At 43.7% G+C, this 23,295-nt stretch overlaps 1 protein-coding gene across 2 annotated transcripts in view; it reads right to left on the bottom strand.

The window, feature by feature from the left end:
• Positions 1-6,558: 6,558 nt before the first annotated feature.
• The window catches only part of BABAM2 (BRISC and BRCA1 A complex member 2), a 304,684-nt gene continuing 287,947 nt past the window's right edge, over positions 6,559-23,295 (bottom strand). The window contains exons 12-13 of one of the 2 annotated variants that reach the window (XM_065400929.1): positions 22,725-22,757; positions 6,559-7,068 (exon numbers count right to left, since the gene is read on the bottom strand). In XM_065400929.1, the coding sequence (XP_065257001.1) occupies positions 7,005-7,068; positions 22,725-22,757 (97 nt within the window). In that variant the 3' untranslated portion in view covers positions 6,559-7,004. The remainder of the gene's footprint in view (positions 7,069-22,724; positions 22,758-23,295) is intronic. The other variant, XM_065400928.1, reaches the window with a different exon arrangement.

Below are 23,295 nucleotides of genomic sequence, written 5' to 3'. Positions count from 1 at the left end.
TGGACTGACATTCTATTAGGCAAATCCTGTGCTTCTAATCAAGCAATCTTTGTTGTGCTGGCTGAAGCCTCCCCTTTGAAAATTCTTCCCCTCCCTCTGTCACGCAACTGAGTGGTTACAGTTTTGCAGTGAGCAATCCAGGTTGGTGATGAATACCAGTTCACTAGAAGTTACAAGGGAGGGTCAAGTTGCATGGGTTTTTCATGCAACCTGCCCATAATTAGCCCCAAGCAGAGGGTGAGTCATTCATAAGAGTCCAAGGTACTATTAGAGCCAGACACGCCAAGGCCCGGTATATAATTATACAATCCACTACTGTGCGGAAACTGCTCCATTAAGCCTTCTGACCCCATTAGAAAGAAGCTGTTATTTCGTCATGGTTACAAGCGCGCCTCACAGGATGAGTCCAACTCGTACAGCACAAGCTCGTTCACCCAAACTCACCTCCTTCTTGCTGAAACCAGAAAATGCCAGCCTGTTTCCTGGTTCATCAGCAGGTTACCTGAGTTTGGAACCAGCAGTCCTGAGGCAAGTGGAAGATGCTGAGACATGGCCTTACTTGCATCTGGTGGATGTGGTGAAAATACGTCAATGCAGAGGATATATACTGGCAACTGAAATGCAGCAAGCTCGGGAATCATCTCCATCAAAATAAAGGCATTATGCTTTTATTACAAGAAAAACAGGAACTGAAAAAAGCACCCAGCGAAACTTGAACTATTTCTATGAACTGGGGTTTCATTTTCAAATTTGCTTCCCCTTCATACAAGCAAGAATGACAGGAAAGACTGGATGGCTCAGGATATAGTTAATGGGATATGGAGCCTTTTATGTCCACCTAGCGTTGGGGGCACAGGGGAGCAAGATATCTGCAACCTCTACTCTATTGGTGGGCTCAGAGCCAGTGGACACAGTCATCCAAGTGGGGATGGTCAGCCCAGGCTGGCCAGGACACACACAAGATTCTGCATTAGCTGGCAGGGCTCTAATGGGGTGGCAGCTAGATTTTACAGCTGCCCTTTCCTATCAGAACCTCAGCAGAGGTGCCCCACCTCTTGCTCTGTTGGGGTGAATCCTTCCAGCAGGCACAGCTGCTTCATCCAGTGCAAGAATTAATCTGGCCCAATTTGCCAGTGACCAAAGTTTGTTACCACGTGAAGGCTGCTCAGTGTTCTTTGTGCAGTGAGCTGGTAGGGACTTCGCCTAGTTGCTAGTGGACAAGGATATGCACTGCAGCACCACTATAATAACTGAGACTCCTTGGCCCCTTGCTGGCAGTCTGAGCAAAAAGATCAAAAAGTGACTGGGCTATGGAGGATAAATTGCTCTGTCACTCCTAGGAGTAGTCTCGTCAGGGGAGGTTAGAGTTACATCTGCTGGAACAGGGCGGGAAAGCGGCTGACTGCTGTTTTGGGGCTAAACAGAAGACTCCCGTCTGACCAGAGCTGTCATTCTTGACACCAGTGCTAAATCACAGAATCATAGAATATCAGGGTTGGAAGGGACCTCAGGAGGTCATCTAGTCCAACCCCCTGCTCAAAGCAGAACCAATCCCCAATTAAATCATCCCAGCCAGGGCTTTGTCAAGTCTGACCTTAAAAACCTCTAAGGAAGGAGATTCCACCACCTCCCTAGGTAACCCATTCCAGTGCTTCACCACCCTCCTAGTGAAAAAGTTTTTCCTAATATCCAACCTAAACTTTCCCCACTGTAACTTGAGACCATTACTCCTTGTTCTGTCATATGGTACCACTGAACAGTCTAGATCCATCCTCTTTGGAACCCCCTTTCAGGTAGTTGAAAGCAGCTATCAAATCCCCCCTCATTCTTCTCTTCTGCAGATTAAACAATCCCAGTTCCCTTAGCCTCTCCTCATAAATCATGTGCTCCAGCCCCCTAATAATTTTTGTTGCCCTCCACTGGACTCTTTCCAGTTTTTCCACATCCTTCTTGTAGTGTGGGGTCCAAAACTGGACACAATACTCCAGATGAGGCCTCACCAATGTCAAATAGAGGGGAATGAGCACGTCCCTCGATCTGCTGGCAATGCCCTTACTTATACAGCCCAAAATGCTGTTAGCCTTCTAACTGTCTACTCATATCCAGCTTCTCGTCTACTGTAACCCCTAGGTCCTTTTCTGCAGAACTGCTTCCTAGCCATTCGGTCCCTAGTCTGTAGCAGTGCGTGGGAGCCTTCCGTCCTAAGTGTAGGCTCTGCACTTGTCCTTGTTGAACCTCATCAGGTTTCTTTTGGCCCAATCCTCTAATTTGTCTAGGTCCCTCTGTATCCTATCCCTACCCTCCAGCGTATCTACCCCTCCTCCCAGCTTAGTGTCATCTGCAAACTTGCTGAGAGTGCAATTCATCCCATCATCCAGATCATTAAATGCCCTTTAAAAGATGCAAAAACCCAATATGTCTTATTTATTAAGCAAGTATTAAAATATTTTAAATGCAGAAGACAATGAGATAAAAGGAACAAGGTGTCAAACTATAATCAGCGTGAATCATTTTGAATAAACACTGAGGCACATAAAGGTACCCGGTTTGCTGACAGGCTTAGCAACTTACAAACTCACTCCATCCCAAATCAAGGACTTTAGAACTCAGCAAAGCTGGAATAGATTCCTCTGGTAGCATAAGATTTAGTTTTCATTGGCACAGCTTTGCCATTCTCACAGGTGGAAAAGCAACATTAGGGTTTAAATAGAGTTTGATGAAAATATGTAGCACCCCAAGGATCAATTTTCACTGTAGGAGGTTGCAGAGTGTATTATACACTAGGCATTAATTCTACATCCTCTTCTGATGTCAAGAGAGCTGCAGGCATGAATAACATTAGACTTCGGGTTTGTATTCTGTACCTGCAATTAATGCTTCCTTTATTTCCTGTTGTTTAATATTGTATTTGTTCTTTATTGCTGCAAGAAAAGCCTCTTGTGTTCTTTTGGGGGTTTTTTTAAGCTGCAATGGGATACATTTGAAGGCCTGTATTGTGGTCTCAGCAAGCAGCAGGGCAGCTGCCAAACCTCGTTTCCTTTGTTGATTTCTTGATACTTTAAGAATTATTTTCAACAGTTAATCTTGATTTTTGTATGCTTCCTTGGCAGATAATTACCACACAAATGAAACTGTATTTTGCACAGTGCCCTGGAAGCAAGAGTTGAGCCTTTACACAAAAGTGGCCAATAGAAGAGACCCTCTTGTAAGCAACATTAAAATCAGTAACACTGTGGCCACTGGAAACACATTGTGAACTTGGCGAGGCCAACGGTTTGGAAATATTCTATTTCTAGAACTAAAAACAAATCTCACTTATTTCAAACCCCCTGCTGTGTCTAGTGCAGCCATTTTACTGGGCTTACCTGTGGAGACCCTGATGTACTCTCTCGAGAAGCAAACTGCAGATGATACCACTGACAGAGGTGGCAGTTTTCTTCAGGCAGGCTTTCTTCAGAACAAGAGAGTACACCGTACTTTATTTTTCTACTGATCCTAAGGTGCCATTTAAATTAAGCTTTGGTGCGAGACTGATCTGATGTCAGCACCAAGACTGAAAACAAATATTGCTCTACACACGTCATTAAAAATCAGTTCAAACATAGAGGTGATTTTAGGGCACAACCAAAGCATGAAAACTAGAGAGGCAGCAGTGACTGGAATATCCATGTGAAGACTATAATTTCTGCATGCTTACAATTGGTGGGATCACATGCAGACATGATGGTGATTATCCATCCTGTTTCTGGTTAATGATGGAGTTAACCTCCCTGTACCAACATCCTTCCCTGCAAAATACCACACTTAACAGATGTCTCTTCTATTCAATCCATGGACTCTCTGGATACATGGCAAACAATAATGCCAACTGTAGTTTGTCATGTGGACATATGATCAGTTAGGAACTGGACTGAAACCATCAATGCATTTCACCTAAGCCACTGAACAGTCATTAGATATTAGTGAATTTGAACATATCAAATGATTGGTTAGTTCTTTATAGTGTTGGAGTGGCGCCTTAGGAGAGTTTTGGAGCACAGAGACCACAGTACTAGAGTAGTCCAAAGTAAATTAAGCTTTGGACTAAATCTAAATTTAAATCTAAATGTTATATTATTTCAAGCTCCAATGTCCAAAATACATAGTATTGATGTTAAGGATAGAATTTTGATTAAAAATGTGTAGGTGACTGTCATATTGAAATGCTTGAGGACCATTACCAGCCTTTGGTAGCTTCATGACAATTTCTGACATGTAAATAAGATAAAAAATTGAGATATTACTGATGCCACTTGAGCAATCAAAAATCTAAGCAGATATTCTCGAGTGAACCTTCCAAATCTTCTTAAAGAAGTCGGTCCCATCACAGACTTCCTAAGTTAATAAATACAGTGTAGATACATAATGGTATACAAGCTACTCTTTCTTAGTTTCAGCTGTGCATCACTAGAAAAGAAACATTTGAAATATTTCCTTTCAGAGACGGAGCAAAAAAACTAGCACAGGACCTTGGATTTCAGCAGGAGAATAACTGTCTTTCTATATCCCCTCCCAACCACAGCATATATGAAAATATTCTTGGCGTATTTGTATGAAATTTTGATTTATACCTCAGGAAGTGCAGGTTTATGGTTGTCTTGTATAGATTAATGTAAATTTTGTTCATATACAGTTATGATGCATGAATAGCAAAGACGTATTTAAAAACAACCCTGCTTAGCTTAGCTCAGCACATGGCTTCAGTTCTGTTTACAGCAGCGCAAAGTAGTACCTGTGCTGGGAGAATTTGTCCTCAGCCCTTTGAAGGCTGTTTACAGCCCCTTTGTGACTCAGCAACAGTTACAAAGGACTGGATAAGGGGACAAAATCTGTCCCCCCCTTTTTCTTTAGACTTGGAATAAGGTAGGGTTACCATACGTCCGGATTTTCCCGGACATGTCCGGCTTTTTGGTCCTCAAATCCCCGTCCGGGGGAATTGCCAAAAAGCCGAACGTGTCCGGGAAAATACTCCCAGCTTTGTTTTGCCGGCATCCCTGCCCCAGTCCCCTGCTTACCTTAGAGCGGCTCCGGAAGACTGCGAGCTGCAGGTGGATTCCCCTGCGGCGACGGCAGCGGTTGCTGCTGCTGCTCCCCCAAGACACCTCAGCTTTGTGTAGCTGAAGAGCCGAGCTACCCGAGCGCTACCGGCTTCCCCAGCGCAGCTGGAGCCCGGGAGGGGAAGCGCCCGGCCGGGGGCACAGGGTCTGGAGGTCTGGGGGCTGCCTGGCAAACCGTGAAGCCGGTAGCGCTTGGGCAGCTGTTTTGCGTGGCTGGGAGGGAGGAGGGGGAATGCGGGGCGCTCAGGGGAGGGGGCGGAGTTGGGACGGGGACTTTGGGGAAGGGGCGGGGCCAGGGCCCCGTGGAGTGTCCTCTTTTTTTAATGTTTAAATATGGTAACCCTAAATAAGGCCTATGATTTGACTTCAACTTGGTCTTCAACTCCTAACTGACTTTGACTTTCGATAGTATATGATTATTTAAAAAAAAAATAGAATTTGCTAGAAGGTTGATAGTTTCTCAGGGAAACTAGACTAATAGAATGTATTAATTAAGAAAATTTAATTTACAAGGATCACACTTGTTCCTTGGACACACAGTTCTTCTAGTAGACAATACTTTTCTCTAAAAATCCAAAGTTACAAGGAGATTGGGGCAATACTGCCAATCAATTAAAATTTGTATACATATTTCATAACATTAGCAGAAATAGTGATATATTACTTTTCACTACTATGTCTTCAGAACAGCTCATCAGTCCAGTTCCCTAACACTTAGCAGATGGTACTTTTTCTGTATTCCATTTATAACAACACACAAACTTTATTCCATGTTGGAAAGTACCCTGGTCTATCTACAATTTAATTTGGGAAGTGACACCACTAAGAGTCAGCTATATATGGCCTGCTATAACATATCACAAGAAGGGGAAGATGAGTGGCTGGGATTCTTCATTTAGCATTACAGCATTAGAAAAACTGATGCATCCCATTATGTCTTCTCATCAATTCTTTAAATATATGTGCTTACTAAAACTGCATTTTAGGTAAAATAAATTTTAGGTTAAATAAATCTGCTTCCCTAAATTATTGTATTTGTTGCCTTCAAAGACTCCAGTAATTCCTTGTTAAAGGCCTGTTTCATTAGTGGTATTTACGTTACTTGATAGAGTTGTGGGACTATGCAGGAGCTCTATTTTGTCTCCTTAATTTACACAACTGGTTACTTGAACAGTTGATACTAAAACGATAGACCTTTCTCAGTAACAGCAACTGACGTCAATTAGAAAGTCACCTTAAGTTGTATTACCTGAAATAAACTAGACTATAAAGACACTGAATTCAACTCATGATGAGTTTTCAACTGAGATATTAAAAAAATACTGCCATGTCAACATCAGACGCATCTGAAAGGCACTGAGCAGTTAAATATTGCGACTCATACATGTGTCAATAAGAACCATAAATATAGGCAAATGTCAGAGGCAGAATATGGCATTATATAGTCCATTAGGCATTTCTGGTAAGTATGGCAGCTTTATCTATTATTAGGATATGCTGAAAATATACAAAGGTTCAGAACAACAGAATACTGGTATGAAAACAATCACTTCTTAACAACACCTGAAAGACAAGCATTTCTGAAACAAGGCATCGCATTAAACATTGTTGTCACAGGGAAATGGTATCACATCTAAACACTAAGGTTTTAATTTAATCCAGTGGCTATAAAAGGAAATGATAGTGGTAGGAGAGGATTGGAGAAGGAGTATCAAATATTCAGTTTAGAATTAGCCAGCTGAGGTCCTTGTTTTATAGACTTAACGAAGTCTGTGGTGATCAAAGCTATTCCAGAGGCAAAAAGTATCAAAAAAAGAGATTCCAACCCACTTCCAGGAAGTCCTCTTGGGGCTGACATGCATGTGGATGTAAGAATCTGTCTGGCATCTTCTCCAGACCTGGTGTTTCCTACAGCTTTCCATTGGCAAAAGCTGCCTCTTGGAACTGAGGGACAAACGTTTTGAAATAAGCCCTAGTGGGGAAAAAGAAAATTTGTGGTTAGCAAAGAACAAACTCAGAACAATCATGTGTGCGTGGTACCTACAGCCAAGATTTTTAAAAAATGGGAGCCTGAAGTTAGCTGCCTATGTCCATATTTAGTCACATAAATAAGAGGCCTGTTTCTCAAAATTCTACAGTGTATTTTTGGTGATTCTTGTGCTTCAATCTTTTTAATTTCAGTAGTGTTACTTCCTTTGATGAACTGACCACAATCATATGCAGCACTGCTAATGTGATCAGTACCAATGTCGTCTTGTAGTGTCAGCATAACTTTGTCTGATGCGTATTCAATATTTTATACATTCCAAAATTATGTTTTGCAGGAAAAAATATTTTGTGGATAGCTTTCATGAATCATTGGCAATTGTTCTCTTTTCTTCCCTTGATTTGTATTCTAATTCTTTTAGTCTAGGTACAACAGTATATCAGGTACAGAGATAAACAGTGTTGGGCTCTCTGAGTGAGAAACAGTGTGAAAGGAAAGGTTAAACCATTTGCTACAGCATTACAAACTTGGCGTCTGTTATATACTTGATGCTCACCATGCTTCTGGGATAACTGGATTTACTCAACTTTTGAAAAAGCTTCAAATATAGCACCACAATCACTCAGTGGAATTGCACAATCAGCTGGGAAAGTGAGAATACTGGCAATGGATAAGCTCTTGATCTGCCTTCTTCCAGGAACATTTATGAAATACAGGGTCAGTGCTGACAGTAGTAGAGCAGTTTATAAAAGCATCAGTTAATTCTCTGTGGTGAATAAATTAAATGGATGAGCAGTAATTCCTTGCTTGCTAATTGGTTAAAAAAAAAAACCCCTTTCTGAGGGAAAGTTTGGAATAAAGACAAATCATTTTGTAAATGGGGGTGTACTTTATGTATTCTGGACCTTAGTATCACTGTCTTCTCTATGATGAACTTACTGAGTCACTTTATCAACCCACAGAATGAATCCATCCTGATCACTGCAAGTTGGTTTATATTGTACCGTTGGGACTCTGTACTAACAGCAAAATGTGTCCACTTCTGCAATTATAGGTTCCTCAAGATCTTTTATTTACCAGGTAAATCAAAGGAAATTAAACCTTAATTCTGCCACTTGTGACTTTCACCTACTACTCTCTATATTGTGAACTCTTCATTTTTCTAGCTTTTGTTTTAAATCTGCTTTACAATCCATATTTATATTTTCTCACAGAGTATTTCTTTGTAATTTCTGAAATGAGGATACTTGTAAATTATGTTCACTGTATTACTTATATCTACTGCTATGGTAATAATGCATGCCAAGAATTCCAGATATCGCATCAGACAAATGGATATGCTGAATCTCCACAATCAATCGAGAGATCTAATTTCATAAACTGGATAGAATTTCTTGCTGCCACTGAATAATTACTCCTGATCATGACTGAGACTGAAAATACCGTAAGATCAAAAAAGGGAAAGCTCCTCTCCTCTTTGTGGCAATATGCCTGCTAAGCTCATTAGAAGACAATGACAATCAACTTGCATAAAATTTGTAAGGCTGTATGAGAATACTGGCCAAAGGCCAGATGAATAGTGCAAGATAAGAATATTGCAGGATGCCTTAGGGAATCTGAGATCACACCTTGAGCCTAAGAATGATAATGGAAACAGAGAGAGAGAGAGAGAGAGAGAGAGAGAGAGCGCACACACGAAATAGTAAACCAGTATGTATCCTTTACTGAATACACAAAAGCTCCTGATTTTGTGGACCAAATTTTGGAAGAGATGGACTCTGAAACTGTGCTCACTAAAGTGACTTCACATCAGTATGGCTATACCAGCTAAGTGTGTGTGTTATCATCTGATTTGTACAAGAAGATATGTGGTTTGCACTTAGATTTTTGTAGTAAACATTTGAAAATGTGGCCTACTGGAGTATATCATGACTAGCTCTGCAACGTTCTGCCACATATGGGAATTTCCCTTATATTTTGTCAACCATAGTATTTCTGTTATCCTCTTAGCATTTCTCCTTGCGTTATTTGTCTTAATGTTTAATTATATTTCCTCTACATGCTTATTTTAAATTGCTTGCTTTCTTCCCCTCTGGAGACTCTCCTCTTATGCCTGCTCCTTTCCTCTTGACTTCTAGTTTCAATAGTCTCTCAAAAAGCCACATATATTTTCCTAAATGGCAAGAAAAGTTCATTTTTGTTAAGTTGGATGTGTGAGAGAGTATTTCTATATTTAGTTCCATTTTTGAAACATCCATCTATATTTCTCTTCCCTGTTATATTAACACCACAAATACCGTATCACTTTTCAGTCAGCTTTCTGCTGTGGCATGATTCCCAAATTAAATCTTAGAATAGAATAGAATAGAATAGAATAGAATAGCTGGGTTGGAAGGGACCTCAGGAGATCATCTAGTCCAACCCCTGCTCAAAGCAAGACCAATCCCCAGATCCCTAAATGGCCCCCTCAAGGATTGAACTCACAACCCTGGGTTTAGCAGGCCAATGCTCAAACCACTCCATGCTATCTTTATCTACATCTACAATATCCTTTCTTTTCACTCTTGTGTGCTTGTCTGTGCTGCTGCAATACTAATTTAAATTCCTCCTTACAGTGTGATTCTACAGTACTATTTCAGCAAGCACATTATTCTATTGTTAGTTCAGATTAAATTTATTGCTCTTCTAAGGGTTCCATGTACCCAAAAATGAATATGTAAAAGAATAAATGGACACAAATCGGACATCAGGAATGGTAACATACTAAAGCCAGTAGGTGAACACTTCAATCTCCCTGGACATTCTATAACAGATTTAAAAGTCACTATTCTTGAACAAAGAAACTTCAGAAACAGACTTCAAAGAGAAACAGCAGAACTAAAATTCATTTGCAAATTTAACACCATTAATTTGGGCTTGAATCAGGACTGGGAGTGGCTGGTTCATTACAAAAGCAGCTTTGCCTCTCCTGGAATTGACACCTCCTCATCTATTATTGGGAGTGGACTACATCCACCCTGATTGAATTGACCCTGTCAACACTGGTTCTCCACTTGTGAGGTAACTCCCTTCTCTTCATGTGTCATTATATAATGCCTGCATCTGTAATTTTCACTCCATGCATCTGAAGAAGTGGGTTTTTCACCCACGAAAGCTTATGCCCAAATAAATCTGTTAGTCATTAAGGTGCCATCGGACTCCTTGTTGTTTTTCCAAAAATGAATGTCATACTTCATAAAATTAAATGCCTATTCTTCCTTCGCAATTCTTAAGCCACATGTTTAGGTTTCTACTTTGTCATTTGTTGTCTTGCCCAGGATGCGGTACAGGTAATATCAAAGACAATTACCCAGGATGCGTTTTCCCATCTTGGTACCTGAGATGCAAGACATTATGGAAGACTTAAGATAATGATTATTCAACACACTTACTGGTTGGCTGCAGAAAGAAACAGGGGACATACAAAGAACTTCAACCAGGTGACATGTTCAGACAATTATTTTAGCTGCAGCATGTTGGACAGACTGGGGATGAGAGACAGGGAAATGAAAACGGGGCAATTCAGGTAAGAGTGTGTCATAGTGTAAATCCGTGTTTTACTGGTGGGGACAGAGAGGAAATGCCAAACTTTAGAAATGTCCGAGAAGTGACAGGAATTGTCTAGAGCAGGGGTGAGCAAACTTTTTGGGCTGAGGGCCACATCAGGGAATAGAAATTGTATGGCGGACCATGAATGCTCACAAAATTGGGGTTGGGGCTGAGGGCTCTGGGGTGGGGCTGGGGATGAGGAGTTTGGGGTGTAGGAGGGTGCTCTGGGCTGGAACTGAGGGGGTTCAGAGGGTGGGAGGGGGATCAAGGCTGGGGCAGGGGTGCGGGAAGGGGTGCAGGTTCCAGCTGGGGGTGCAGGCTCTGGGGTGGGGCTGGGGATGAGAGGTTTGGGGTGCAGGAGGGTGCTCCGGGCTGGGATCGAGGGGTTTGGAGAGCGGGAGGAGGATCAGGGCTGGGGTAGGGGGTTGGGGCATGGGGAGAGGCTCAGGAGTGCAAGCTCTGAGCGGCGCTTATCTCAAGCGGCTCCCAGAAGCAGTGGCATGTCCCTTCTCCGGCTCCTACGTGAAGGCGCGGCCAGGCGGCTCTGCACGCTGCCCCATTCGCAGGCACCATCCCATTAGAGCCCTTAGAAGCCAAAGCGAGGCCATGCCACGGCTTCTGGGAGCCGCGTGGTGCGACCCCGACCATGCGCCCTGGCTGGAGTACTGCAGTGGGGCCGAGCCGCGTGTGGCCCCTGACCCGGTGCCCTGGCGGGAGTGGGGCTGAGCTGCGTGGTGCAGGGCAAGCCCCAGACCCTGCTCCCCAGCGGGAGCTCGCGGGCCAGCTTAAAGCGGCCCACAGGCCGTGGTTTGCCCACCCCTGGTCTAGAGCCTCCATATGGGGAGAGGAGGATAGAAAGAAGTCAAATGACTCAGATTATTAGAGCTGGTTGGGAATTTTCTATCAAAATAATTTTTGCAGTGTTTGAACATTGAAATTTTTAATTTTGCTGAAATTTTTTGATTTTTCCCAATGGCAAATGAAAACAAAATATTTTGTTTCAGCTCATTTTGTCCTGAAATGAAACATTTTGGTTTGCTGCACTGAAAAATGTTTTGTTTCAAGTCAGTTTGACAGTAAACTTTATCTGCCTGAAGTGCCACAGTGCCTTATGGGAGTTGTAGTCCAGGTGTTTTATGGTCCCATTCTCTATTATGGGCCAGGCTCCCACAATCCACTGTAGTCTCCCCTCTGAGCTACACAGTGCATTACGGGAGTCACATGACTGTGATGCATCACGGAAGATGTAATCCAGCCAGGGGCCCTTGCCCTTAGGAAAGAATAACTGCACGAGGCACCCAAACTACACCTCCATGAACTGGTACAGCACCACCAGCAGATGCAGTTTAATATTGAACTGGCTCAAAACAAAACCTTTATAGCACTTTTTGTTCCATGAATACTTTCAATATATCAGGTTTTATCCCAATTTGGGCCAAAACAAATATTAAAATATTAAAATTTCATCTGAGATGGAAATTTTGATTTTTGCTCATTTCTGGAGATTATTAATTGGAGGGACTAGAATCGTGGAGTTGTTACTGGCTAAGAAAACAACGCCATTTCATGAATTTGTCTGCTGGCACTGGTGCAGTGTGGTGAGGTTCCACCACCCTTTTGTGACAAGAGAAAAAGACTAGAGCTGAAGAGGACATTGCCCTACATCAGGCTGAGGATGACTATGGGAAAGAATAACTCCAACGGAAACAAAGCCAAGTAATTCTAAAGAGAAACAAAGAGGCTGTGCTAGTCTACATTCTTCTGCAGAAGAGATGGAAAATGGCTTTCATCATACTGAATAAAGTTTCTCTTATTTAGATCTGAGTTTAAAAATGATATACAACCATATACATACTTGCATCTTGTACAACCCCCCCCGCATATGTAACCAAAAACTTTAAGCAATGATTAATTTCTCACAATATCCATTCATTTAACCCCATTCATACTGAATGACTTAATGCTCTCAGCAATTTAGAACTTGAATAGTGCTACGCCACAGAACACTGGGCAAAATATTTCTTAGCAATTAGAAACCACATTTTTATTTTTATAATACTTTACGCTCTGATACAACTAAACGTCTCAAAAGTGTTTTAAAATCCCATCTCCCACCATGCAAGTCTTTCGATTCCAGACAAGAGGGTGTTAAAAATAATGCAGTCTTCCAGGTACCAGTTGAGACACAATGAGGATTGGGAAGCCTGCTCTGATGCTGCTTGGTTTGTGGCATCTCTGCCTTGTACCACTTTGGGACTGGAGAGATTTTGTCAATTTTTGGTTGACTTTTTTTCCCTTTTGGGAAACGCTGAGGTCCCTTCATTTCTCTGCTTTACTTCCTTCCCCTCAAATGGCCCTATATCACAATGATATTACAGCAAGCTAAGGAGGACTGGCTGCAACACTCCCTGGAGTGCAGCAAAACTCCTGTGTGCAAAAGCCTCTCACCCAGGTGCTGAACACGATGCCTTTGCAACCCCCTCACAACTGTTGAGGTCTTAGCTGACAATGAGGCCCTGTCTACACTGGCAAGTTTCTGCGCAGTAAAGCAGCTTTCTGCGTTGTAACTCCCGAGGTGTACACACTGCCAAGCCACTTAGTGATCAGAAACCACGCAGTTGCAGCGCTGTAAAGAACCACCCCGATGAGAGGCGTCCAGCTTTCTGCGCCGGGGCTACAGCGCTGCGGTGTCAGTGTAGACACCATGATTGATTACAGCGCTGTGATTGGGCTCCTGGAGGTGTCCCACAATGCCTGTTCTCGCCAATCTGGACATCGGTTTGAACTCTACTGCACTGCCCTCAGGTGACCAACCGTCATTCCCCACCCTGTAAATTCTTTGGAATTTTGAAAGTCCCCTTCCTGTTTGCTCGGTGATGCGTGCAGTGGTCTCAACACATCTTTCTAGATGGCCATGCCTGCTCCGTGCACCAGGCAATCCCCAGCTTGGAGCAATGCCGAGCTGCTGGACCTCATCAGCATTTGGGGAGAGAACGCTGTCCAATCCCAGCTGCGCTCCAGCCATAGGAATTATGATACCTACGGACAGATTTCACAATCCATGACAGAAAGGGGCCATGACCGGGACACACTACAGTGCAGGGTCAAAGTGAAGGAGATGTGGAACGCCTACCACAAGGTGCGGGAGGCAAACCGCCGCTCCGGTGCTGCGCCCACGAGCTGCCAGTTCTACAAAGAGCTGGATGCGATACTCGGTGGTGACCCCACCTCCACTGCAAAGTCCCCTGTGGATACTTCGTTGGCTCGCGTGCCAGTCAAGAGTGGACCGAGCCAGGCGGAGAAATCTTGGATGAGGATGTGGAGGGGGACCCAGAGGCAGAGGATGACTCGGAGGTCAGAGATGCTTGCAGTTAGGAGCTCTTTTCTACCCCGGAGGAGGCTAGCCAGTCTCAGCTGTTAGATGTTGGTGAAGCGCAAACAGGAGAGGAGGCCCCTGGTAAGTGGATTTGATTTGGGGAATCGCTGAAGCAAGTTGTTGGGGACAGGAGGGTTGCAGAAAGCAGGCTTGTCTCTCACCACATGCCTAGTCTGAGCAGCGGAACAGGCTGTTGATTGACTCCCTCACTTCACGGGAATCTGCCTCAGAGATCTCCAGGAAACTCTCATGGACATACTGGGCAATCTGCTGCCGCAGGTTCTTTGGCAGAGCTGCTTTGTTTCTTGCCCCATTAACGGTAACTTTCCCGCACCACTCTGCTGTCATGGGGGTGGGGGACCATTGCTGCACACAGGCAAGCCACATAGGGGCCAGAGTGGAAGCCGCAGTCTTGGAGAAGACCTTCCCTTGATTTCCTGCTCACCCTCAGCGGTGAGATATCTTCCATAATGATCACATCCTGTGGAAAGTGTGGGGATAGGAATGATTATCAGGCCCCCCCTATAGTGCTGGCTCTCCCCAAGAGCCACATGCCCAGTGTACAGTAGGGTCCGGGAACACTGATTTCCCCTGTGGCTACTCACCATTTTGGGGGTCTTGTGCTTCATGTGTGCTTGCCTGGGGTCAGCCAGTTAGTGACAGGTGTGTGAGTACTGGTTGTGTTTTAAATCACTGAATCAGTGTTCTCTGTGTTGCAAACAATACTGCTTCTGTAAAATGTTGTGTTTAAACTTCACAGAGATGACCTTAGGAGCCCAACCTCCCTCTTTGTTATCGGCGGCTGAATGGCTGTGCAGAATTAGAAAGCGGCCAAGAGGAACTAAAGAGGACTTTCTGCATGAAGTTATGATGCACTCCGCTGCTGAGAAACAGGAATTGAAGGAGCGGCAGGACAGCAAGAAGAGGGACCGAAAGGAGAATGCGTTATGCCAGAATGAAGCCACGGAGAGACTCTTAAACGTTATGGAGCACCAAGCGGACACGCTCCAGGCGATACTAGCACTGCAAACCGAGCAGCTCCGCACCCACCCTCCCCTGCAGCCGCTGTCGCAATACTCTTTCCCATGCTTCCCCCAGGCACCGCCAACACACTGTTATCAACCTCCTGACCCCAGTCTGTACCTGCTGCATTCCACTCCTGGCCCGTCACAGTCCAGCACTGCGGACTCCCAGTACCCACTGCACTCAACACCCGTCCCTCTGCAGTTTGGCCCTGCTGAAGTACAGCACCCGCTGCATTGTACTCCAAAGGAGAAGGCTGGATATGATCCCTGGACATACACAAATCTTTAGCCATCCCAGGACTCCACCTCCTCCTGGGACCTTCCCTTCCCCCATCCCCCTCACTACTGATGGGTTTTTTTGTTTGACTGTCTCCTCTGGTTGTTGTTTTTTAATAAAAGAATTGTGTTGGTAAGAAAGAAATCTTTATTCTATTAACTGAAAGCAAACAGAGCCCTGCAAAGCAATAGACAATTATGTTAAATCTTCATATTGCATCGTCTGCACCAATCACAATCACCTCCTAGCATTACAAGCACTGCACTCCCGAGCATAGCAACAAATATTAGTGGCTTTCAGCTTCAAATTGCTGCCTCAAGGCATCCCTGATCCCTATGGCCCCGCGCTGCGCCCCTCTAATAGCCCTGGTCTCTGGCTGTTCAAACTCAGCCTCCAGGTGCTGTGCCTCTGCGGTTCAGCCCTGAATGAAGCTTTCACCCTTCCCTTCACAAATATTATGGAGTGTGAGGCACGCTGCTATAAGCATAGGAATATTGTCATCGGCCAGGTCCAGCTTCCCATAGAGGCAGCGCCAGCGGGCCTTTAAATGGCCAAAAGCACACTCAACAGTCATTCTGCACTTGCTCAACGTGTTGCTGAACTGCTCCTTGCTGCTGTCAAGTTGCCCTGTGTATGGCTTCATAAGCCACGGCATTAAGGGACAGGCAGGGTCTCCTAAGATCACAATGGGCATTTCAACTTCCCCTACGGTGATCTTCTCTTCTGGGAAGAAAGTCCCTGCTTGCAGCTTCCTGAACAGGCCAGTGTTCCGAAAGATGCGTGCGTCATGCACCTTTCCAGACCAGCCTGCGTTAATGTCCGTGATATGCCCACGGTGATCCACAAGCGCCTAGAGAACCATAGAGAAATACCCCTTCCGATTAATGTACTCGGTGGTTAGGTGGTCTGGTGCCAGAATTGGAATATGCGTGTCATCTATCGTCCCTCCACAGTTAGGGAAGCTCACGGTCTTTCGGAGCACGATGCGATTAATGGCCCTGCACACTTCCATCAACACGAGTCCAATGGTCGACTTTCTCACTCTGAACTGGTTAGTGACCGATCGGTAGCAGTCTGGAGTAGCCAGCTTCCACAGTGGAATCGCCACACGGTTTTCCGATGGCAGGGCCGCTCTCATTCTCATGTCTTCGCAGGGCTGCAGGGCTGGGGTGATCTCATCACAGAGTCCCATGAATGTGGCTTTCCTCATCCTAAAGTTCTTCAGTCACTGCTTGTCATCCCAGACGTGCATCACGATGTGATCCCACCACTCAGTGCTTATTTCCCAAGCCCAAAAGCAGCGTTCCACTGTGGTCAGCACCTCCGTGAATGCCACAAGCAATCTCGTGTCGTAGCTACTATGCGTGGTGAGATCAATGTCGAGCTCTACTGCTACTCGTGACATGTCAGTGAGAGCAAGAAGCATACTGGTCAACAGCTTGGGATCCATTCCTGCAGCCCGAAGAGGCAGGGTGCGCAGTACACAAAATATTGAAAGATAGCGCTAAATGCGGACGGAAGCACAGGGATTGCTGGGATGCGAAGCAATGCATCATGGGGTATTGGGACAGGACCCAGGATGCCCTGCGACCCTTCTTTCTTCCCACAACTCTTAGTGGCAAAAGAAGAAGAAATGCAATGAGGGATAGCTGCCCAGAGCGCACTGCTCCGAATACCGCTGCAAGTGCGAACACGCTATTGCGCAGGCAGCTGACAGTGTGAACACACAAGAATGGTTTCCCTTCAGTGTTCTCTGAGTGGCGATGTAACTGCTGGCGCTGTAACTGCCAGTGTAGACATGCCCTGAGTATAAGGGGTTTGCTATCTTTGCTGCTCAGAATGGGTGTGTATCATCGCACAGGCAGATGTCTAGCTCTTTGATAAGTGTCTTGCTGCAAGAATCTTTTGTTTTTGTTTCTTCAAATGGTCATTTTCCAAGTTCAAGGTGTAAGTCATTGGGTTTCTATGGCAATTTTTCTTTAGCACTTCAGAAAACAACACACATTCTCTGTATTTAACCAATACGTGTTGATAATAGCGTACACTGAATTGCAAGTGCTATGCTCAAGGACACCACTGAGAGTAAAGCACTTATCTTTCCTTGACCTTACTATCCACTAAAAAGAGAGTTTCGCTATTGCACATAGTAAATATCTGAGAAAAGGAAGAATCAGACCACTCAGTGTTTACATGTTCTTCCAGTCCTTTAAAACCCTGACAGTGGTGCAAGGTCTCAAGAAGGCTACATATATTAATATATGTCTAAATCCAAGAGGCTTGGAAGCCAGGTGCTGAAAACATACTTGACTCACAATTCACTTGTTTTTGTGAAATTTCACCCTAATTTTAACGTTATTTTAATGCAGTTGCAGTGTTGGATTTTATTGTTTAAATGGTAGCAAATCTGCACTGACATTGTACTGTGCCATTATGAGGTGGTTTCTACTGACTTGCAATGCTATTGTTTGACCTTTAGATTCCAACAATGAAAATCCTCTCCACAAACTAGATTTGAAATTGTTTAGCTGTAGTAATTTCCCATTACACAAGGCTTCCCAGGAACTTATGCTGAAAGAATCCTGCCATTGTGATGCACTTTCTGATTTCTCGCTCTCTTTTTCTTGTTGTTCCTTTTGCTCTTATAGATAATTGTTTAATAGTTTTCTTGTTACTGGTTGGTGTGTAAGAGCGTTGAGAACTGGTAAAAGGTTTCTGTTTCTCTTCACCACCTTGATGTTCCCAAAATGTCAGATCCTGACCCCAGAACAATCAGGATTCAAACTGTGAGAGAAAAAGTCACAAAGTGCCTTCCCAACCAGCATTTATTATGCTTCCCACATCTGGGACAGGGACATGATGGTTGTCAGTCATCTTCCCAATTCACTCAAAAAGCCAAGTTGGAGAAAGACAGGCACTTCAAACTTCGCTTGTGCAGGAGTGTTTTGGTGCCAAGTTTTCTGACACTGACAGCCTCAAAGTCATCTATTTATACTGACATCCTTCATCTATGTCAAAAACTCAGGCTATAGTTGTCCCAGTGCCTTACATTTAAAGAGATTATTTCTGGAAGAAAAATAAATAATTCTTGATGGTCAAAGCATGGTTGCAAAGGCTCTTCCATACCTGCTGTAAACTCAGCACCCAGAGCAGAGCACTCATCATCAATATGGTAGTCTGTCTTGGCACTGGTTTTCAATGGCAAGTGAAAGCTCTCCAATAAAAAATGTGGATCCATCTTCTAAAGATATAGATGTTGTCACCACCTTCTCCTAGATCCTTAAATGTCTGGATTTATGTTCCTTCTTATTTGGAGGCCGCCTCAGCTAATCCCACTTGGATTCCTCCCTGGTGCCAGTTTTGTGGACAAACTTGATCCTTTAGATACTACTTGTCATTTAAGCATTTCAGTTAAGTGCTGTTTAAAAATGTATTAGCTCATGTGTTGGGTTTTTTTAAACACCCTTTCCCCTAGGCTAGATAATCATAGACTCATAGACTTTAAGGTCAGAAGGGATCATTATGATCATCTTGTCTGACCTCCTGCACAACACAGGCTACAGAATCTCACCCACCCACTCCTGTATCAAACCTGTGTCTGAGCCGTTGAAGTCCTCAAATCATGGTTTAAAGATTTCAAGATGCCGAGAATCTTCCAGCAAGTGACCCGTGCCCCACGCTGCAGAGGAAGGCGAAAAACCCCCAGGGCCTCTGCCAATCTGCTCTGGAGGAAAAATCCTTCCCGACCCCAAATATGGCGATCAGCTAAACCCTGAGCATGTGGGCAAGACTCACCAGCAAGACACCCAGGAAAGAATTCTCTGTAGTAACTCAGATCCCATCCCATCTAACATCCCATCACAGGCCATTGGGCATATTTACCCCAATAGTCAAAGACCAATTAAATTGTCAAATTAGGCTATCCCACCATACCATCCCCTCCATAAACTTATCAAGCTTAGTCTTGAAGCCAGATATGTCTTTTGCCCCCACTGCTCCCCTCGGAAGGCTCTAATTTCAAGTCTAAACTTCCTGATGGCCAGTTTATATCCATTTGTTCTTGTGTCCACATTGGTACTGAGCTTAAGTAATTCCTCTCCCTCCCTAGTATTTATCCCTCTAATATATTTATAGAGAGCAATCATATCTCTCCTCAGCCTTCTTTTGGTTAGGCTAAACAAGCCAAGCTCTTTGAGTCTCCTTTCATAAGACAGGTTTTCCATTCCTCGGATCATCCTAGCAGCCCTTCTCTGTACCTGTTCCAGTTTGAATTCATCCTTCTTAAACATGGGAGACCAGAACTGCACACAGTATTCCAGATGAAGTCTCACCAGTGCCTTGTATAACAGTACTAACACCTCCTTATTTCTACTGGAAATACCTCGCCCGATGCATCCCAAGACCACATTAGCTTTTTTCACAGTCATATCACATTGGCAGCTCATAGTCATTCTGTGATCAACCAATACTCCGAGGTCCTTCTCCTCCTGTTACTTCCAACTGATGCATCCCCAGCTTATAACAATAATTCTTGTTATTAATCCCTAAATGCATGACCTTGCACTTTTCACTATTAAATTTCATCCTATTACTATTACTCCAGTTTACAAGTTCATCCAGAGCTTCCTGTATGATACCGGTCCTTCTCTGTATTGGCAATACCTCCCAGCTTTGTGTCATCCACAAACTTTATTAGCACATTCCCACTTTTTGTGCCAAGGTCAGTAATAAAAAGATTAAAGAAGATTGGTCTCAAAACCGATCCCTGAGGAACTCCACTAGTAACCTCCCTCCACCCTGACAGTTCACCTTTCAGTACGACTCATTGTAGTCTCCCCTTTAACCAGTTCCTTATCCACCTTTCAATTTTCATATTGATCCCCATCTTTTCCAATTTAGCTAATAATTTCCCATGTGGAACCGTATCAAATGCCTTACTGAAATCGAGGTAAATTAGATCCACTGTGTTTCCTTTGTCTAAAAAATCTGTTACTTTCTCAAAGAAGGAGATCAGGTTGGTTTGGCACGCTCTACCTTTTGTAAAACCATGTTGTAATTTGTCCCGATTACCATTGACCTCAATGTCCTTAACTACTTTCTCCTTCAATTTTTCCCCCAAAACCTTGCATACTACAGACGTCAAACTAACAGGCCTGTAGTTGCCTGGATCACTTTTTTCCCCTTTCTTAAAGATAGGAACTACGTTAGCAATTCTCCAGTCATACAGTACAACCCCTGAGTTTACAGATTCATTAAAAATTCTTGCTAATGGGCTTGCAATTTCATGTGCCAGTTCCTTTAATATTCTTGGATGAAGATTATCTGGGCCCCCCCGATTTATTCCCATTAAGCAGTTTGAGTTTGGCTTTTACCTCGGATGTGGTAATATCTATCTCCATATCATCATTCCCATTTGTCATCCTACCATTATCCCTAAGCTCCCCATTAGCCTCATTAAAGACTGAGGCAAAGTATTTGTTTAGATATTGGGCCATGCCTAGATTATCCTTAACCTCCACTCCATCCTCAGTGTTTAGCGGGCCCACTTCTTTCTTTGTTTTCTTCTTATTTATATGGCTATAGAACCTTTTCCTATTGGTTTTAATTCCCTTTGCAAGGTCCAACTCTACATGGCTTTTGGCCTTTCTCACTTTATCCCTACATGTTCAGACCTCAATAAGGTAGCTTTCCTTGCTGATCACTCCCATCTTCCACTCCTTGTAGGCTTTCTGCTTTTTCTTAATCACCTGAGATGCTTGCTCATCCAGCTTGGTCTACAACGTCTGCCTATGAATTTTTTCCCTTCTTGGGATGCAGGCTTCTGATAGTTTCTGCAACTTTGACTTGAAGTAATTCCAGGCCTCCTCCACCTTTAGATCCACAAGTTCTTCAGTCCAATCCACTTCCCTAACTAATTTCCTTAATTTTTTTAAGTTAGCCATTTTGACATCAACAGCCCTAGTCACAGATCTATTTTTGTTTATCCTTCCATTTAGTTTAAACTGAATTAACTCATGATAATGCCTAAAGGAGAAAGGTGGGTTATTTGCCAGTAACTGAGGTGTCCCTGTTGCAAATCCTATTTAAACCTGCTGTATCTGACTGGAGGGTGTGCTCCCCTCTAACAATGGGGATCCCTGGAAAGTCAGGGAGCTCTGTTTCATCTTCTCGTGGCTCATGCTAAAGAAATGTGGCACCCTTGGGCTCTGGCAATCCTCAGCTGCCTGAATAGCCCCTTGGGGTTACCAGGTAATGCCCTTTAAGGCAGCATTGAGGCTGCTGCAAATTATGCTGAGGACTTGGCCCAGGACTACACACTCCCCCCCACACCCAGCTGCAGCTAGGGATTATTGGATGCATCTGAGAATCAGAGCCACAGAGACTAAATCACACCTTCATAGACATTACCTCCGAATTTGCTCCGATACCTTCAGAGAACACTATTTGCTTATATGTAACTTCACTCTAGCTGAAATTTTCATGTGCCAAATGATGAAAATCAGTTTGCACCTCTCCAACCCCAATGAACTGCTGTTGCAAAACACCCACAAGTTCCTCTAGATCCATGGAAGCTGTAAAGGAAGTTCTACAGGAAAGACACTAGGGACTTTATTCTCAGTACTTTGATGTAATGTACAAGACATAGTGGGTGACTCAATGTAAATGCTGATTGAGTTCTGTCCTTTCCCCACTATGCTGTTCACAGCAACAGATGGGAGGAACCTACCCAAAGCAGAACTTAATATATTTAAGAAATTATTCAGGCAAAGTTTATTTTTACACAAAGCTTATACTAGTAACAGTACCAAAGTTAGTTAGATCTTGAGTTACGTGCTCTGGAAGTGGTGGGGAAGTATGAACTAAACCTCAGTAAATTTAACGTGAACACTGCATTAATGCAATTTCTTCACTCTCTCCTATTCAGGTTATTATAACACCTCATCCCCATGGTATCTAAGAACCTTGGTATATATATCCATACTTGGTAACAGGCACTTAGGTCAGAAATTCTCCTTTTTTCTGATCCTTAACAAAATATCCCAGTTACTGGGGAGAGTGGAAACAATTCAAGTCAGAGAAGATTCTTTCATAAATTAGCTGGGAGAGCCACACTCCACCCTCTTCTGAATAAATTAGGTGAAAGCAAGATCTAAGCAGAGCATAGATCAGGGCAGAATAGAGCCCTAAGGCTTACTAGTGTTTTTCACCTATTCCTCCCAGACTAGAATTATTATGCTGCCACTTCTTAATAAAATCATAATATATCAGTGGTGTCAACAGCATGGCCATGTTAGAATTAAAAGAGAGGATCTCCAAATCCTATTAAAGTAATCTGACTATTCACTTTTTGAAGTGCAAAGTGGTGATTATAGGATACCTTTGTATTTTTCTGTTCCTGCTGCAACTTGTTCTGAAACAAAGAAAACTTGTTTTGAAAATGCTTGACACCCACAACAATCTGTTCTTGGGCACTTGACAAGAGGGTTTGTCCTTTCCTGACCACACCAGCGCTGTCTGTTTCTGTGCAACTCCCTGTAACTAATCCTTAGAAGTGTAAAAGGTACACATCATAACCCTCCCAAAGATAGGAGTGGCCATTTTTCCATAACAGGACAAAGCCAAAGAGACAAATGTTAATGATTCTCTCACGTGTCTGCTTCTTCTTAAACTCCATTTCAATAACTTTCAGGCCCTATCCAATTCAGCTTAATTAATATAAATTAGCTATGTGAATTTATAATTGTAGAGTAAATGGTTACACTTATTCCTATAGTGGATTTGTATTTAGGTCACATTTTGCAACAGCATTCGCTAGCAGGGCCGGCTCTGGCTTTTTTGCCGCCCCAGGCAAAAAAGCCTCCGGCCGCCTCCCCTGCACCCCAGCGCCGCAGGGGAGGGCGGCCAGAGCGCCGGGGGGAGGGCGGCGAGCCCCAGCCGGGGCTCCGCTC

The sequence above is a fragment of the Emys orbicularis genome, chromosome 3 (assembly GCF_028017835.1).
Source record: "Emys orbicularis isolate rEmyOrb1 chromosome 3, rEmyOrb1.hap1, whole genome shotgun sequence".
NCBI lineage: Eukaryota > Metazoa > Chordata > Testudines > Emydidae > Emys > Emys orbicularis.
This window is presented reverse-complemented; position numbering and strand designations above follow the sequence as displayed.